This window comes from Natrix helvetica, assembly GCF_964273705.1.
Source record: "Natrix helvetica genome assembly, chromosome: 6".
Classification (NCBI taxonomy): Eukaryota; Metazoa; Chordata; class Lepidosauria; order Squamata; family Natricidae; genus Natrix; species Natrix helvetica.
The window spans coordinates 19,885,256-19,905,379 of NC_138553.1; the positions used below are offsets into that span (position 1 = coordinate 19,885,256).

Below are 20,124 nucleotides of genomic sequence, written 5' to 3' on the forward strand. Positions count from 1 at the left end.
CCGAACTGGACCAAATAGGTAGGAACCCAACTCTGGATCTAGGTCATTACATAATGTGTTCAAAGTACAGTAGGATAATTTGGGCAGGTCAAGTGAAAATCTGGGTTGATCTGTTTGAGAATCCATGTTTCTTTTCTTGGCCACCCATGATATTCTCAGGAGTCTTCTTCAACATTAATGTTCAGATTCTAGATGCATTTTAAGCTATGTCAAAAATTTGTCTTTTAAACCAACTAGGGACTACCTGACTCAAATACTTTGGCCACCTAATGAGAAGGAAGGACTCCCTGGAGAAGAGCCTAATGCTGGGAAAGATTGAGGGCAAAAGAAGAAGGGGACGATAGAGGTGGCTGGATGGAGTCACCGAAGCAGTAGGTGTGAGCTTAAATGGACTCCAGAGGATGGTAGACAACAGGAAGGCCTGGAGGAACATTGTCCATGGGGTCGCGAGAGGTCAGGCACGACTTCACAACTAACAACAAGGGTCTACCTAAAAATTACCCATGTGGTAAATAACAAAGAAAAAAAAATAATAGCAAGACCCAAATTAAATTTAAAATTATATTAATGTTTTATAATTGACATGATTAAGAATTATTCTTAATGCTGTTAACTATTAATATTCATCATAATTAAATCAATAAAGAAGTGACAATTTGGGGGAATTTATAATCTCTGAATATAAGACATTGTTTTTGACAGTAAATCAAATTGCATTTCTATTTTTTTGAAGCAAGTACTGTTTTTCTAGAGCTGAAAAATTGAGCATTTTTCTTCCTTCTTGTAGAGTCCTTCAATGAAAGCAGATGAAATAAAGAAAAGATAGAGCAAAACACTGGTTTATATTTTCAATTAGATGAGCATTACCAAGACAGAAAACATCTAGAATGGGAAAGTTAAAAATCCAATAATGGTTTAACTATGGAATGCGACACATGTCATCTCATAAAAGAAACTCTATTAAGTTAAATTGGATTTATTCCCAGTTAAATAAATAGAGGGTTCCAGTCTAAGTTGACCTTGTATAGTTATCTGTCATCTCAAATATGAAACCATTGTATTCAATGATATAGCTTCTTATTAAAATATATAATCTGATAACTTACATGAAAACAGAATACAAAAGAAGCTGAAATATACTTTATATTTTAAAATAATAAGAAAACTTTGCAGATCTATTTTCTCTCTTTCTAGTCCTTTTCTTTGTGTGCATGCTAATTTAATTCAGTCTGGGGCTTTCCTATAGCTTGGATCAGAGTGCTGTGAATTCCTAGCCTGCTAAGGCTAATTAAGAATTTCAGAAGCTATCGGACCATGATGGTGAACCTATGGCAAGTGTGCCCAAAGTTGCACATGGAGTCATGTCACCTGGCATGCGTGGCGTTGCCCGTTCCTCTTCTGGGATTCTGGCGTGCATGTGCATGCGACGGTCAGCCGGCGTGCGGCAGTGCCGAAAACTGAAAGAGCTGGTCTTTCATTTTCCTGCATGAACATGTGCGCCGGCCAGCTGATCGCCCCACTCGCATGCGTGCCAGTAACTAGAAGACAAGTTGGCCAGCACGCATCAGAAACTGCAACTTTATTTTGGGGCCTGCACATGCGCTCTGGGCAGCTTGTCTTCTAGTTACTGGCACACATGCATGCCCTGGGCAGCTCTTCTTCCAGGTTGCGGACCCTGATGAGCATGTGCTCCCTTTTCAGGACTCAGTGCCAAAAAGGTTCACCATCACTGCTCTAGGATCTCTTCCAATGGCACTTGAGTCGATCTGGCATTTGAGCCATGTCACCCTGTCCATATCAGGTTGTCCCACATGAGGTTGCCTTGAAAAGTCAAATCCATGTTCTTGTCTCAGATATGGTATAGCTTAGATCAGAAAATACTTTTTTTTTCCAATATGGGAGCTCCTTGGAGCGGATGGCTTGACATTGGTGACATCTAGCCGATTTCACAGGCAACCTGATCTTGATCCATCTAATCCATTTTACAATGTCTACATTTGAATTCTAGAACCAAAACCACCACATTGCATTTTGACTCCTTGCATAAGATGCATGCACCAAAATCATGACTCAGCTTTCTTTCAGCCTCTGATCTCAAACAAGCCCTTCCCTCCTGCTATTTGCCTACACATGTAAGGTCTCATACGATCATGGATTAAGAAAAACTGTGGTGGTCAAACTATGGATTCATGGCATCATCACCATGTTTAATGGAATTATATTTACAGGAAGAATGACAGCCAGTTAGCTCTTCGCTCAAGCTGCCTGCAAAACAGATAGATGCATGGAGAATGTATGGGCAGAGTATCTTTTTCTCCTTTCCAAATGGACCATGAGTAATGTGATTTCAGTTATTCCAGGACTTGACATAATTCAGTCATCAAGAAGAATGCTGTCTAAATGATGAATTTGCTACTGGTTCACTAAATACAGTACAGGTTGGCTCATAGCTTTCGAGCATCCCAAAGTTACAAGAAGAGAAGACAATCCTAGCCAACTTCAAAATACTTGGAAGGAATTAGGGATTGGAAATATAGCTTTGTGCAAATGTCTATCCAGCATTTCTCAAAGATGCCAAGCTGGTGAAGAGAATGATGTGAATTTGAAAGCAAAGAGAAGAATATAGAGCCTCGTAAATCCTATATATTTGGTGTGTGGGGGGGTTACATTGATGAGAGAAAAAACAATGAAGCAAAAACAAATTTTAAAATAAATGTTTAGGATAAAACTGAAACAGTTTCAGACATCCATGCTTAACTGCACACTTTCTCGCTCATTCAGAATACATGTACCTCAATAACCAGATTCCAGCCTTTTCTTAATTTAAAAGCCTTCTTAACCTCCTTGGTTCCAATTGTTTGCTCATTGCATTTCTGCTCCATCCTTCAACTAATGAAGTATTCAAGATGGATAACATGAAAAAGAAATAGAAATCTCTTTACCTAATTTGTATTCAAAGACCAAACAATTCTTTCAGAAATCAGAAAGTTATAATGGAAACATAAAAATGCACACTCAGGAAAATCGCTTAAATATGGAACACCCTCTCACCATTTGTTCAGGACAGGGATGGATGGAAAAGGCTGATTTTAGCTACCTTCATCCATGAGTCTATTCTGTTCTATTTGTATATTTGCTTCTGTGTAAAAGTCATACAAATTGCCCAAAGTTGTATTTAAGTGCATCTTTGAAGAATATTACCAGTGTATTTCTCTATATTTTCTAAATTTATTTTGTCCTAAAAAGATAAAATACATTTTAACCAAGAATTGTGTGAGAGCATTTAGAAAAATCTGAAATATAAGCTATAAGAATATTCCAAAATGTATATTGTTCCAGAAACTGCAGATCAAAGGAATTCGCCCAGCGGTGGGATTCAGCCAGTTCATACCTATTCGGGAGAACTGGTTGTTAACTTTCTAAGCAGTTCGGAGAACGGGTTGTTGGAAGAAATCTCCTTTTGTTTTTTTCCACTTTACAGGGCTAATCCTGTAAGGATGCCAGGAAGGAAACATTCTGGTGTTGTTTCTAGCCTAATCTTTATTGCCCTGCTTACAGAAACTGCCTCCCCAGTTAACCCTTATTACATTATAACAGCTAAGGCGAAGCGCCTATTGACGGGAGTGATGTTGAGTTGGCCATGCCCACACAGTCACATGACCACTGAGCCTCAACTACCCAGCCGGTCATTAGGGCAGAGAACCGGTTGTTAAATTATTTGAATCCCACCGCTGAGTTCGCCTTGAAATTTAAAGCAGCTTAAAAACCAAGCTAGTTATTTCAGCAACTCACAAGGTAATAGACTTTTAGATATTTTATTATGAGGATATTTCAGTTTTAAGGGAATAAGTCAGTGAAATTTCTTCTCATTCACTCCACCAATTTTGGCATTTATTTTATCTTGAATGAATGTTATATAAAGTATCTATGCAATCTTTGTGGAAATTAAGATGTGTTATTGAGGATGAGAAGCATATAGAGAGCTTTTTAAGAACAAACCTCAAACAAAGCATAAATGGAGTCCCCAAATTAAATGTAGTTTAATTTTGAAGGCACTCTACATTTAACCAGTTAGGTTCCCACATATAAGCCCTATAGTACTTTCTTGGCCATATCTTAGTGTAATTTGTCAACCCTGACATGTTGTGTTTATTCAGCAACTTAAAATAAACCAAATTCCAGTTTTATGAAATCAGCAGGTACATTTTTAATTTCCAGAGGTTCAGTAGATGAGGCAGTTAATGAAGCCATCTATAAGCAGCATTCAAAACAGAGATAGAAAAGTAGCTTTTACTATTTATTTCCTACTTTCCTGAGATTTTGCAAGGGATGCAATCTCTAAGACAGGGGTGTCAAACTTGATTTTATTGAGGGCCGAATCAGGCTTGTGTTTGACCTTGGGGAGGGGGGGATCGCCAGGGTAGGCGTGGCCAGCTTGACATCACTCATCCTGGAGGTACCTGGGGTGGCCAAGTGCTGGCAAGATTTCCTTCAGACCCTCCCTTCCTCTCATTATAATCTCTCTTTCCTTCCTTCCTTCCTTCCTTCCTTCCTTCCTTCCTTCCTTCCTTCCTTCCTTCCTTCCTTCTTTCCTTCCTTCCATCCTTCATTCCCTCCCTCTTCCTTCATTCTCCTTTCTTCTTTCTTCCCCTCTTTCCTTCTTTTTCCATCCTTGCTCTCTTCCCATCTTCCCTTCGTTTTCTTTGTCCTTTCTCTTTCCCCTTCTCCTTCCCTGTCCCTTCTTGGATGCGCAAATGCAAAAGAGGAAACATTTCTCCTTTTGATTTGTTTTTAGTTTGTTTTTCTAGCTCTCTGCCAGCAAAAAGGGAGCTGGGGGGCCATGCATGCATGGCCCCTAGGTCTCATTTTCAGCCACAATGGCCTCCTGAAGCCCTCTGCCAGCGAAAATGGAGCCTGTTTTGCTGGCAGGGGGCTGCAGGAAGCTGTTACGGCTGAAAACAGGGCCTGAGGGGTGCACGCAGCTCTCCAGAGCTCCATTTTTGCTGGCAGAGGCACCGCGGGCCGGTCCTTCCCTGTTTCCAGAGCAGCCCCGCGGGTCATATTTAATCACCCCATCCCCTTAGGACAGATCCAGCCTGTCGGCCTTGAGTTTGACACCCCTGCTCTAAGCCCTTTTGTCTTATTTTGAGATCATCTCCTAGAGCAGATCCAACAACAATTCCTGCAACCGCACAAATAAAAGTTATTGATGACATAATATCGAATGACTAAATTACAAATTCATCTATCCCAACAATACCTGTTGTTTCTGAACTACTTTCTAAAATGTATGAATTAAATACATTCACTGTCTGCTAGTTCAGGAAGCTGTGAGTTCGATCCTAGGTAGAGGCATATATTTCTCTCTCTGGGCACAATGAGAATGTATCTGCTGAACAAAACTCTGTATTGGTGACAGGAAGGGCATCTGACCATTAAACACTCTGCTAGCTCCATTCAGTTGCCCAGTTGCTCCACCTTGGAAGGGATTATGGGATCATTAAAAGAAGATGATGATGATGATGATGATGATGATGATGATGATGATGATGACAATGACTGTCTTCCGGTTCCATTGATGGGTAAGTATGTGGGTGGGTGGAGAAATATTAGCGAGATTCTGTACAGTTTAACATTCATTCCACTATGGACTTGCCAGAGTGAAATATTAAATTTCCCTCCAGCACATTATTTGCTTACATCATTGTTGGGCTTGACTTAACAATTATATTTCCTGTGAGGAAATATTTTTATTTTGGATTCTTTAAAAAAAAAAGTTCAAAAATCAAAAGGAACTAGAAGGAACTAAAGATTACAAAGTTAAAAGGGAAATTAAAAGAGAGGAACACACAAACTTACAAATGCAGAGTGAAGTAAAATACTTTAACATTGGACATATTGAAGGATATTTTTAACAATGGGTCCGACAAGTAAGCTTAAGAGGTTCTGCCTCTATATATAGAGTGTGTTTAAAAAATGCCATGGAAAAAAAACAATATTACTTGAAATGACTTAATTTAAATGCATTTTAAAATGACAGGCTATAAGACTGGCATAGAATAACTGGACATAAAAAAGAAACTGCCCAATGTCTTAATAATTTAAAGGAATATACAAATAGCAAACCAAGAGAGCCAGCTGGAAAATTTTCCTATAATGGATTTACAAAAGATGCTTGTTAAAGCTTTGATGAATTTTATGAGAAGGGCAAACAAAAAATTTTAAAAAATCAAATTGCAAGGCATTATTTGGAAGAAATAAAGATAAAGTTTGTTAGACATAAAAGAAAGGGCTGTAAACTTGCCTTATGTGATCAAGGTTAAATTAGATATGTTGCTATCTCTGTTATCCCTTAATGGACTTACGTTGGCCTCAGGACTAAAATGACAGGATTTTATGGATTTGTTTATAGATAAGAAATGAAATATGGGAAGAAATCATCACAGTTATTTAAAAATGTTTATACTTGAGAAGCGTGAAGTCAATTTTTACTGTATATATTTCTTTTTCTTTACTGTATTTTATTTTATCTTTCTTTTATATTTGTCAGAATGTACACAGTGTGACTATTTTGAGGTAATCCAGGAGCAAAATACAATAAACAGAGGTTTGTCTTTCAAATAGTGGTTTATCTACAATAAATGTATGTATGTATGTATGTATGTATGTATGTATGTATGTATGTATGTATGTATGTATGTATTTGTGTTACAACCCCTGGTATGCCCAAATATGTAACACAAATACATACCTATTTCCCTGGCTCAGCTGATAAGGAAGAGAGCCTGTGGCTTAGTGGCTAAGACTCCTGCCTAATATGCAATACAGCCCAGGTTCAAATCCCAGTAAGGGTATGGCTACCTGATGAGAGCTAAATAGCTTGAAATAGATCTATACTATAAAGTCTCCCTTTATTTATTTATCAGCACAAATACAACATACACACACACACACACACACACACACGGCAAAGTCGGTCAATCAATCATCAACTACAGCATGGAAGTACACACGGAGAGAGGGATGTCCTCACAAGGCCTCTCTTATATATACAACCTCTTAAAATGATAACAGTTAAATAACCCTGCTGACTTATTCTCATCATTTCAGTATTACAGCATTACAATATTACAGCAGCTGGTCAATTATTAAATCATTATTACCCTGACATTCTATTTTATATTTTTCTTGATTTGCCTTCTTTTTTATTTTCTTTAGTTTGCATTAGTTTTACTGTTTCAAAATGTAATCTTTAATAAAATCACTATTTAAAAAAAAGAAATTTGGTTGGTTTCATGTCTCTGGCCACTCCCCTTTTCCCCTTTTTTGTACACATTCACCCAAAGTAGATTCTATGCATACCATGCAGTATATTTACATTCCCTTAGAATTCTCAACCAAAGCATAAAATGAGAAAGTAACTGAGGCTCATATTTCAGAGAGAGCAACCATTTTTTAAAGTATTTGTAGTGATATTTATGACCCTGACTCTTTCCTCCCCAAACTACAGAGCCTGAGGCAATATATTGTAGTCTTTCCTGTTGAGATTAGCTCAGGCTATTCAACCCCTCCCTCACTTCTCAGAATAACACAAGCAGTTGCAAATCACGTGGAGTGTTTCCCTGTTGTTGTTGTTTTATCAACAAAGACCCCACAGGAATTGCAATCAATGCAGGAAATTTATCTTCCACCTTTTGTCACTGACTTTGACAAGGGGAAGCTACAATCTGAGTACAAGCCAGCTATACCTTCTGATTGCAAAGCAAAGTCCATCCTAGGAAGGACTAAGTGTTGATTTGAATTAACTGCAGAAAGAAAGACCTGCATTGCAGATTATACAGTGCTAGGCAAATTACTGCCGTGGTTTGATATAAGAAAGTGACATTTGCTGGCTATAGACTTCAGAAAAGGGGAACATTAAAGAATGTGGTAAAAGCAGTAATATTATAACAGTAAATGGTTGAAACTAGTTATCTTACTAATCACGGGAACAATTCCAGTAATCTTTTTACAAATGTTCATCAAATGTTAAAATTAAAAAAAAAAACATGCAGAGATAGTGCTTCTTGAGATAATTACTTTAAAAGAGGACAAGAGGATTAACATCGTCAGGTAAAAACTATAAAGAGACAATAGGTCAGTGATAGCTTAATGTTAAATCTCGTTCTTTGGGTTAAATTTAGTGAAAATAAGTCATATGAGACTAGAAACTAACTACCAACTACATACTACTAACTACCAAATAAATCAGATGGCAGATTATATAGCTCCATGCCTTAAACTGTTCCACTTAAAACTGAATTATGCTCCATTACTGTATGTGTTTAAGCGGTGTGAAGGAGTTATTTAATCAAATTTGGTTTTATTGAATAACATTCTTTGTTTTATGTAGTACATGATTTATTGAATATGCTGGATTGAAGTTGGCTTCTAATTACTGTCATTTTTAAAAAAAGGTATTAGTTGTATCATTTATAATCTGCTCTTTTAGATATGCACTTATTATATTGTCACTTTCTGATTTGGAAGCCTTCTTGAGAGTGTTTGAGTAAAAAAGATTGACAACTCAAACTGCTTAAACACCTACAGTAATGGAGCATAATTCAGTTTTAAGTGAAACACTTTAAGGCATGGAGTTATAATCTGCCATCTGATTTGTTCATGGTACACAGTATAATTTCTAAGTGCAGGAAGTTATGAGTATGAAAATATGAATAGGAAGTAAGGTGAATCACCTCCAAAACTCAGCCATATGCATAGTTAGGGTTGGGAGGAGAGTACAATAGTCAGTGTCTAGACCAGTGACGGCTAACCTTTTTCTAAAGGTGTGACCAAATGGTGTGTGCACACGCTATCGTGCCCGCATGTGCCCATCCATCTGCACATGAGTGAACGACCCCCCCTGCATGGGGGGGATTATCACCTTCCCCAGGCTCCGGAGGCTTTCCTGAAGCCCGGGGAGGGTGAAAACAGCCTTCCCCCTCCGGAGGGCTTCGAGGGGCCAGGGGAGGCTGTTTTTTGCTCTCCCCAGGCTTCAAGAAAGCCTCCGGAGCCTGGGGAGAGTGAAAAACAGGCTGAACGGGCCATCCGGAACAGGGGTGGGTTCCTGCTAGTTCTAACCTCTTCTATAGAAGAGATTCCAGAAATCTACAGTGCCGTTTAGAACCGGTTCCAGCTCTCTCCTCCGCCCGTCCGCACATCATCAAGATGAAGAGCGAGAGGAGGAATTCTGGGAGTTGAAGTCCCCGAGTCTTAAAGCTGTCAAGTTTGAACACCCCTGGGGTTTTTTTCCCTAAAGGTTTAGGGGTGCAAGGCTCTTGTAACTTGACAGCTTTAAGACTTGTGTGCTTCAAATGCCAGAGTTTCTGAGCCAACATTTTGGTTGCTAAGCAAGAGCGTTGTTAAGGGAGTTTCACCACATTTTACAAGTTGGCCATGGCCACTCAGTCACATGACTGCCAAGCCACTCCCACCCGGTCACATGGCTGGCAAGCTTTTTTTTGTCAAAAAAAAGGGCAGGCCTAGACTTTAGGCGGCTTGTAGAGTGCTCCTGTGGGCTGGGGCGGTGTTTAAAAACGAGCAAAGAATAGCCCATTTTTTTACTCATTTCTGCCCTCCCCAGCCCCCAAGAGCACTCTGGAAGCCTCCTAAAAGCTATGCACGGCCATTTTTGCAAAGGGGGTGGGGTTTCGGGAGGCCAAAAGGCTGTGTTCAGTGAATAAGACGCATCCAGATTTTCACCCTCTTTTTTGAGGAAAAAGGTGTGTGTTACACTCCAAAAAATATAGTAAATTACTCTCCTGAAAACTGCAGTTTTTAAAGCATCAGTACTAAATATTCTGACTTCAGAAAGAAATCTCAAACTCTCACTCTTGCCTTTTCTTCTCTATGGTACTGTAGTGAGTTTCCTCGACCAGCCATTTCATTGTTATTAGGCAGAAGCTTTCGATTTCATTGGTATGATACGTGGCTATGGCTTTATTCTTCCTTTCAAAGTAAAGCTCACAAATTGTCTTTATAGTTCTGGAGTGGTTCAGGGTATTGATCAAGCTGTAGCGTAGGTCTCTTGTCACAGTGGCACAGGTGGTTAAATGGAACATTAGAGCAGTTTGTGCAGAGGAAGAAAATAGTGAAAGTAGAAGAGAAAAATAGATCGTGGGGACAGTTATTGAGGACTAAAATCAAGCAGCTGTCCAAGGAAGTACTTTATCTGTCATCAGACACTCAATTAATAGATCAAACTAGACGATAACCCGGCGTTATTGGTTTTTAATCTAATTTCTAATTTTGGATTTTCCCCCTTACCAGACAGAGCTCCCTTGTGTGGTATTGTGAAGCCATTACCATGGCAACTCCATTGCACTGTACAGTAGAAGCCGTTTTACAGCAGTGCAGTTGAAGCCATTTTAAGGCACAATAGACTGTATCTTAACAGAACACATACCATCTTGTAATAACAACCAATAAATCAATGTCCATAGACAAGCTGCTTGATATGTGTATCTGAGACAGACTATTCAATGTAATGTTTCCTCTGAAGCATGGAAGGCAAGGTTTTGGCAAGGATCTAATGAAATAAGTGTATCACTCAGCAGTGGAAAGATGGAAGGGAACAGTGTGTGCTCTCTTAACATTGTAAAATCACATTTGAAAGGCCTTGCCTCTTGCAATTCCAGGAACTGTTAAGTTACAGTAGCTTTAGTTGAGTCCCAGTATTCTGATCTTCTAACCATTCTGTTCGTACAACAGCTAACATGTGAAGCATTGTAGAGATGACTGAGAGTGGGGATAAACCTTGTAAAAAGCTATGTAAGTGCTCACAATCATTATTATCATCTCGTTTTTCTCTACAGACCATGAGTTAATAGTCATGAATAACAGAAGTTATATTCCAAACAATGTTACTGAAGCACTAAGTAAGTTTATTGAATTAGATTTATGATAGAACAGAAGTCCACTCATGGCTTTTCTGCAAAACTGGATAGACTATACCGTATATATTTTATGAAATGACAGAGGAGCTATCTCTATGTCTATATCAAATTTTACTTATTTCTGTACTTCAAATTCATTTTCAGGTACAACTTTACTTCTCCCCTCTCATCAAAATCAATTTTAAGTTCAGTAGAAGAATTTATGAAATGGAATCTTACCTTGATCTTCTGAAGAAACAGGAGACCTATAAGTAAAGAAATAACAAGGAGTTTTATTCTTCGGTATCTTTAGGGTTTTTTAAAAAGATTTTAGTGGCCTTGTTGAAATTTTTGCAGAGGTATCTGCAAGGTGAAATGGGACCGGATGACAAGCTATAAAAATGTAGGACACAAATCACACAAGCTGCCACCTTAAAACTCTTAACTCAGAACATTGAGATCCTAGAGAGAGACTTTTCAACACTGCTCATTTTATCCTAACAAACATATCTTGCTGCCAGTATCAGCAAAACCTTGGCCCACTCTGCATCCTGAACTAACACTAAAACTTGCAAATCAAGATCAGAAGTAGTATAACATACTGCGGACTATTTTGCTCTTAGTGTTTTCAAGCACACACACACAAAGTGTTGTTAGATATACCCCTAAAATAGCAAATGTAAAGATCTTATTCTTAAGCAGTTTGAGCAATATCGTTATTACAAAGTTATCTCAAAATTAAATCCCATGTACTTTACATTAACAAGAGGAAATGTAGACATAATCAGGAATGGATTGCTGCCAGCACATGCGCAGAACATGAAAACATGATTAAAAACCAAGCTGGCAGCAGCGACCGCAGAACCGATTCGGGAGCATGGCCAGCCTGATGTCTCTACCGGTTCGGCAACCCAGTCCCAATTTCCACTACCGGTTCACCCGAACTGGTGTGAACCGGTAGCAACCCACCTCTGGACAGAATAATAGAAGGTGAATAATAAATAGATGAAATGAGATGGGGTATTGTTATAACTTTATAACAATTGCCCTGCAACTTTTGTCTCCCCCATTTCAGCAGTTTTGAGGAAGACATTTAAAAAATCTAGTTGCCATCAATTCTGTCTTCCCCATTCTAAGGTCCTTAAATCTCACCATTGAGTACAAAAGTCAGACTCTCTCTTGAGCCTGCTCAAGATAAAGTGAGAAAATAAGAAAATAATTGATTTTGTAGCTTGGGCCAAAGGTTAATACAATCTGGCATTTTAGCAGTAAGCAAGGGGGTAGATTAGATCAGGGACACAGTCAATAAGAAAATCTATAGTTTAGTGGCAAAGCTCATGTCTTGGTGGCAGGAAGTATAAGCCTTAATCCCTGACAACTTCAGCTAAAACAATTCAAGAGCACAGACAATGAACATCTACTGCTGCCATACAGATTCAGTCTTGATAGTCAAATAATTCAACCTCGTATCAAGCATTTCTTGTGTACAGGTAGTCCTTGATTTATGACCACAATTGAGCCCAAAATGTCTGTGGCTAAGTGAGACAGCCAAGTGATGTTTACCCCATTTTACCATCTTTCTTGTCACAGTTGTTAAGTGAATCACTGCAACTGTTAAATTAGTAACATGGTTGTTAAGTGAATCTGGCTTCCCCGTTGACTTTGCTCATCAGAAGATTGCAAAAAGTGATTGCATGATCCCGGGACACTGCAGTGGTCATAAATGTCCAAAGTTTGTTACCAAGTGTTCAAAGTTTGACCATGGGGATGCTGCAATGATTGTAAGTGTGGGGGGAAAATGGTCTTAAGTCATTTTTTTTTCAGTGCTGTTGTAACTTTGAACAGTCACTAAACAAATGATTGTAAATCGGACACTCCCTCTATGGCACTGATGGATAAGGGTTTAATCCAACCTGTTAAATTAAATAATCCCTACCCATTCAAAAACTACCATATTTTTGGAGTATAAAATGCACCTTTTTCCCCCCTTAAAAGAGGATGAAAATTTGGGTGCGTCTTATACACTAAATGTAGCCCCACCCACCCACCGTCCCCAACCCTTTGGCCTCTGCCTCCCAGCAATTTACCTCCTTGCAGCAAATGGGGAAAATGGGGCTTGCGGAGGCTGCAATAGGCTATAGCAATCCCTGCAGCCTGAAACAGCTGATGATCAGAAGGCCCAGGCTGAAATTGAAAGTGAAACTTGCTCTTCGCTCCAGGAGACAAATTGCTGGGAGGCAGAGGCAGATTTTGTTTTCTTGTGCTAATCAGGCTGTTTGCTGCAAGGAGGTAAGTCAATAACTATAAAAGCCTATAAAATGTTCTAATTATTAGACTTATTTTTTTAAAGACTGCTTTATTGTTGTTCTAGACAGCTTAACAAAAGCTTTTTTAAAATAAATGCTTGATTTGAAGAGGCCCAGTGCTATTGTATCTTCTTTTAAATAGCAGAGAATAGCTGTACTTCCAGAAAGCACATCAATTTTAGCAGCATCTGTACAAGTATAGTCTGAAATGTAACACTACAAACAGTGTATATTGTCTGTGCTGTTTATTGCAAAGAGGCAAATTGCTGGGAGGCAGAGGCAGATTTTTTTCCCCTTGTTTTCCTCCCCAAAAGCTAGGTGCGTCTTATACTTCGGAGTGTCTTATACTCTGAAAAATATGGCAATAATTAGATGTGGGAAGGGAAATAACTGATTGTTGAAGTAGCTTCTGTCCCTCACAAACTATACAATATTTGTCAACTCTCCACCTGTACCATTTTTACTGTTGTATTGTCTGGGGGGAACCAAACAAAGGGAAAAACATGCTTTGAGTGATTAACTCTGCCGAAGTGCTTGTGAGAATGAACTCCCCATGATTTTTTCCTAAAATTTAGTCCCACTGCTCTCCCTTGTAGCCATGCAGCAGCATAAAAGGTAGCTAAGCCTGGGTACTTGCAATTACTGAAATTCAGAAAGAAACAACATACAATTATCCACTTTATAATTACAAGTGAGCATCTTCGGTTCGCATCTTTTAAAGTATGCCCCAGTAGAATTGTTATCACCGCAAGATGGTTAGAGGCAATTAGCCTTGCCTCTGATACGACCCGAAGCAGAAACTGGCAGGAAAAAAAATGATTATGATCATTTTGGCTGAGAAAATCATAACTTTTCTATTCTGCCTGTCTAAACCATGGAGCAGACACAGATCTGTTTGTGAGGGAGAAAGGCGATGACAGTCAAGCCAACTTTAAACAGGCAGAATTGCCAGAATGGGAACCTTAGACTCGCTCACATGAGATGGACAACCATATAAATTGAATAAAATAAACATACTCTATAACTGAACATTTGCACTGGAATATGAAGAAACCCAATTCTGAAGGAAAGCAAACAGGCAGCTAATAGCCAGTATGGTCTAGTGCAGGGGTGTCCAAACTTGGGAACTTTAAGACTTGTGGACTTCAACTCCCAGAATTCCCCAGCCAGCATGGCTGGCTGGGGAATTCTGGGAGTTGAAGTCCACAAGTCTTAAAGTTCCCAAGTTTGGATACCCCTGGTCTAGTGGTTAAGTCACCAGGCAAGAAAGTGGGAGACTGTGAGTTCAAGTCCTGCTAAGGAAGGAGGGAAGACAGGCCCTGAATCGGGAAGACAGGCCCTGAATCTTGGTTCAGACTTTGGTTCATTATAACATTGCAAAAGACTGGTCAAGGAAAAAGATATTTGCAGACAGAGGCAGGGTGAGATCAATGAGGCATAACATTTATATTTTTATCTGTATGTTCAGATAGACCATGAGGGGTGTATCCTGTTATCTGTCTAGGACAGGGGATAGTCCCGTGTTTGTCTCGCAGATGTTAAATGTTCCTTGATGTATTTTTATTGTCGGCTCTTTCTGTACTTTTCCATTTCTCCTTTTATCAATTTAGCAAATGTATGCCTGCGTATATGCTTACGTCAAAATGACTATATAAGATTGTTGTTTGAGACTGTTCGGGGTTCAAACCCCCTTATGCTATTTTAGCTATTTGAACCTGCGCAATAAACTTTCTTGCATTGCAAAGAGCTGGTCTTTGAGTCCTCAATTTCCACAACAACATGGCACCATCCAGATGGGACTCTTAGACGAGGCGAAATTTCGCTGAGGGCAGGTTTCACCCTTCGAATCCAGGGGAGGCCACTCCCGACTTCCAAGGCGCCGTGGGGAAAACTTATCTCCAGGAAAAGGTAGCGGCCTCCCGTGGGATCGACGGTGCTGGAAAACCTAGTCCAAGAACCCTTGAATGCAAGAAAGAAGGTCTGACCTCTTTTCCTGGCCAGGACGTGTGTGAAGACTTTTCAGGCGAGTATATGTTAACTTTCTGAAGTACCTATCTCATTTGAAGATAGAAGAGGGGGACTGATCACCCCCCTGGAGTCGGGGCGTCGACCCTAAAGAACTCCGTGTTAGGTTGTGTGGGTGGTTGTCACCGCAGTTCCCATAAGTGGTCGTGGTTTCCGAGGCTTCGGGTCGGTGGTTGTGCTGTTAGAGATGGGTGGGTCATCGAGCATTGCCAGCACACGTTGGGATGCATGTTGAAAGGGTTTGAGTCCTATTTCATTTACACCCATTATACAACGCCCTATCCTGGAATTTCTAAAGAGAGATTAAGATATTTGTGTGAGAAACATTGGCCCCACCTGGGGGTGGGGTGGTCAACTCAGGAATCTTTCAGAGAGCAAGTTATAATCAGTTGTGGCTTTTGATTTACCAACATGAGGAAAAATATCCCAATCAATTTCCCTATATAGATCAGTGGCGTATCACTGTGGTAGAGAGGGCGGATGAGCTCTTACAATGTCAGGCGGAAATGGTGCGGTTATGCATTGCCAGACAGAAGGGAAATAAGTGTAAAACATCTAAAAAGAATTGTAACAATTGTTGTAATGAGAGCATAGCAAAACTTCAGAAAACAGAGAAAAATGTAGCTAGTGAAAAGAAGAGGATGTGGTGAGGCCCCCGTGCTGCGGCAGGAGGGGGGGGGTCACCAGCAGTGCGTAGGAAGCAGAAACTTGCAGATGTTATGCCAAAAACAGAAATCACTGAGGGGAAGATGAAGAATTGCAATATGTGGATGATGTGTTAGTGACAGGCCAATGCGAAGACATTCGCTGGGAGAATACCACAAGATTGTTGGATTTGTTATTAGATTGTGGTTATAGAGTATCCAGACTGAAAGCGCAGTTGGTAAAAGAGAAAGTGAGATATTTAGGCTATGATATTGAACAAGGACGCAGATCGCTAGGACCAGAACGAAAAGAAGCAACTTAGAACTGAAGAGAAACTCCCTGACAGTTAGAACAATTAATCAGTGGAACAGCTTGCCTCCAGAAGTTGTGAATGCCCCAACACTGGAAGTCTTTAAGAGGATGTTGGATAGCCATTTGTCTGAAACGGTATAGGGTTTCCTGCCTAGGCAGGGGGTTGGACTAGAAGACCTCCAAGGTTAAGTCCAACTCTGCTATTGTATTGTATTGTATTAACGCTTAGTGATAGTCATAGGATACTAAATAAGTAATCAACATAAATCATACTAGGATACTAAATAAAATAATATAAATCGTAAGATACAAGCTACAAGGTTATAGTCATAAGAAGATAGATAATAGGAAAGATGAAAAGAGAAATAATAATACTACCTTGATTCTCTGAAAATAAGACCTCAATTGGGCTTTTGAGCTCATGCGCTAAAATAAGCCCTCCCTAAAATATTGCACACAGCAGCAGCCATGAAGTGAACACGCTTGCTATCTTCTGTGCCTCAAAAATAATGAGACCTCCCTGAAAATAAGGCCAAGTGCTTATTTCAGGGATCAAAAGAAATTAAGACCCTATTTTATTTTCGGGGAAACACGGTAGATAGAAGGCAAAGATATGCAGATAGTCCTCGACTTACAACCACAAGTGAATCCAAAATTTCTGTTGTTAAGCAAACTATTTAAGTGAAATTTGCCCCATTTTGCGACCTTTCTGCCACAGTTAAGTGAAACTGGCTTCTCCATTGACTTTGCTTGCCAGAAGGTTGCAAAAGGGATCACATGACCCTGGGACACCTCAACTGTCATAAATATGAGTCAGTTGCAAAGTGTCCAAATTTTGATCTTGTGAGCATGGGGATGATGCAATGGTCATAAGTGTGAAAAATGGTCGTAAGTCATTTTTTTAGTGCCATTGTATGTTTGAAATGTTGCTAAATGAACTGTTGGAAGTTGAGGACTACCTGTATTGCCATTGTTGTTACAGGATTATAACAAACTAACATTTTCTTGTCCTATCAATGTGCACATTGCACATGCAGTACAGTCAGTATTAGATAATAAGGGACATTTATGGATTAGTAACCAGAGATTGACTAAGTATCAAGCCATGTTGATTGAAAATCCCCAAGTACAGTTGGTAAGGTTGAATCCAGCTACATTGATGCCTACAGAGACTGAAAAGGAACATGATTGTTTGCGAGTAGTGGAGACTGTTTATTCAACTCGCTCTGATCTGTCTGATATACGTTTGAAAGATGCAAAGTTTTATTGGTATACAGATGGCTCCAATTATATGCATGAGGGGAAGCGTGTGGCCGGATATGCGATTGTGGAGGATGAAGGTGTTGTAGAAAGTGGACCGATAGGAGGGAAGTGGAGTGCTCAGGTGGCAGAATTGTGGGCATTAACAAGAGCTTTAGAAAGAGCAGAGAAAGAGACTTTGAATGTGTGGACTGATAGCAAGTACGCTTTCCTGACCTCACATGCTCATGGAGCAGTTTATAAGGAAAGGGGTTTTCGAGATTCTGCAGGGAAGTATGTCCAGCATGGACATTTGATTAGTTGCCTCATCGATGCAGTACATAAACCTGCAAAGGTTTCTGTTATGCATTGTAAAGGCCACCAGAGGGGGGACGATAGGATAGCCCAGGGAAATCGACTAGCAGATTTGGAAGCCAGAGAAGCAGCCAAGCGAACGGGCCCCACTCCTGATTTAGCAATTCATGTGGCAATGGATTTAGGAGTGATTCCACCAGAAATAAAGCCAACATACACTCAACAGGAGTGTATTAAGGCCACTCATGATTTACATGCTAGTATAAAAGAAGGTTGGTATGTGATGCCAGATAAAAGAATATATGTGCCGACGTCAGTAGCATGGACATTGGTCCAGTTATCACATGAAACTACTCATATGGGGAAAACTGCCTTAGAAACCGCCCTGAGTAGGGATTATTTCATTAATGGACTGGCTGGAATAGCAGCGAAAGTCGTGGCCAAATGTATTATATGTGCTAAGGTGAATCCGAGGCAGGGACCACTCTTGCCCCCTGGAACCATCCCGGTGTCATATCTCTCAATGGATTATTTAATGATTGATTTTACAGACATGCCAAGGTGTGGCCCTTATAAAGCAATGTTGGTTATGGTTGATATGTATACCGGATGGCCAGAGGCTTTTCCCACTAAAACAAAACAAGCTAGAGAAGTGGCTAGACTGCTCCTTAAAGAGATAATCCCTAGGTTCGGACTTCCATCCCATATCTCATCAGATAATGGGCCTGAGTTTGTCCATCACATTAACCAGGCGGTGGCTAACGCAGTGGGGATCAAGTGGAGGTTCCATAGTGCGAATCACCCTCAATCGGGAGCGATGTCTGAAAGAATGAACAGAACCCTTAAAGAAAGGATCATTAAAATCTGTGCGGAATGTCATTTGAAATGGACTGATGCCCTTCCATTGGCTTTGTATGCTGTCAGGTGTTCTCCCCGACGCCAACATAAACTGTCACCTTATGAGTTAATGTTTGGGCGTCCACCTACATTGTTGAGAAGAAACTTGGCGGGGTGGCCTAATTTGGGACATAAGGGGGGTGTTTGGAATATGGAAATGGTGCAAGAGTTAAATAAGCAAGTTGAGAAACTCCGAAATTATGTTCAAGAGCAAAAACCCCCACCACTAGTGACTAAATGTCACCCATTTAAGCCAGGAGATAATGTGTGGGTAAAGCATTGGAAGAAGGAACAGTTGGAAGGGAGATGGAAAGGTCCATATATGGTCATAATGGTGTCACCCTTGGCAGTGAAAATAGCGGAATCCAAGTCTTGGATTCATTGGACAAGGGTTAAAGCTGCTGATGTGGGATGGAACGTGTCGGTGAACCACAAAACCCTACGAAACTGACATTCAAACGTACTTAAATCATATGTATTATGTATGTAAATAGGTTAAGTGTACCCAGGTTGTGTTAAGAAGGCGGAAGAAGAGGACCTAGCCCTGCAGGGACCACAACCCGGAAGCTGGTTCCCAAGCACGGCTGAAGATTGGTATGGACACATGTTTGAAGCCTGGGTGTGGGGACTTTGGATATTAGCAATAGGATCACTAATGATAGTATTCTTCTACTACTGTCGTGAGCGATTTTGTGGTATTCCAAAGCCTGTGGATCCTCTGATTCCCTTGCCCACTCCAATTCCTGAGGGCCAACAACAGATCACGTGGCTTGAATTCCTGGAGGAAAGAAGCAACCCCTGCTAAAGTCACCCCGGAAGCTGACTTTTCAAAGCACGGGTGAAGATTGGATAAGTAATACTTAGTATAGCATACATATTATTAACATATGCTTATTATATAACCAAATAGGATAAGTCTATATGTGTTGGTTTTGTGATTGTAAGTGTGGGTGTTGTTGCTGTACACATTGTATTGATTGTATTGCATACTCACATTGTGGAATTGAATGTGATGTAAAAATTATAGAGGACGCATTATCACCATACATAGGTCAAAGAGATAACAAATATTATTGTACACTTAAACCTTGTCCTACTGTAAATCAAGCCATCCAGAGGCGTCAGGAAAAAGCGGACAACCCGGATACAACGGAGGATGAGTTTCACTTGTGCTATTGTTTGGTTGGGGGTAAGTGTTTTATTTACAAGGGTGTTAGGTAATTCGGTGTGCGTGCAGAATCTAGGACAGTGGAATAGGCCTGAGGAACGCCCAGGTATTGTCCAGTCTTATGTAATAGGCAATGGACAATGCCGGGGCTATCCTCCTCTTGTCTTTACACCAGATTGCTGGAATGAAATTTTACCACATCCTTGTCAAGCCCCCCATACATTTGATCAACTAGTCAAGGAAGCCTGTCTAGCTCGGAAGTACACAAACCATTTCCTCTGCAAGTACGTAGGCTATGTGCTCA

General features: G+C 40.1%; 1 protein-coding gene across 1 annotated transcript in view; it reads right to left on the bottom strand.

The window, feature by feature from the left end:
• Nucleotides 1-20,124, bottom strand: part of DGKI (diacylglycerol kinase iota) — a 309,532-nt gene that overhangs the window by 31,729 nt on the left and 257,679 nt on the right. Inside the window, exon 29 of the mRNA XM_081957046.1 lies at nucleotides 11,154-11,179. Coding sequence (XP_081813172.1) covers nucleotides 11,154-11,179 — 26 coding nt within the window. The remainder of the gene's footprint in view (nucleotides 1-11,153; nucleotides 11,180-20,124) is intronic.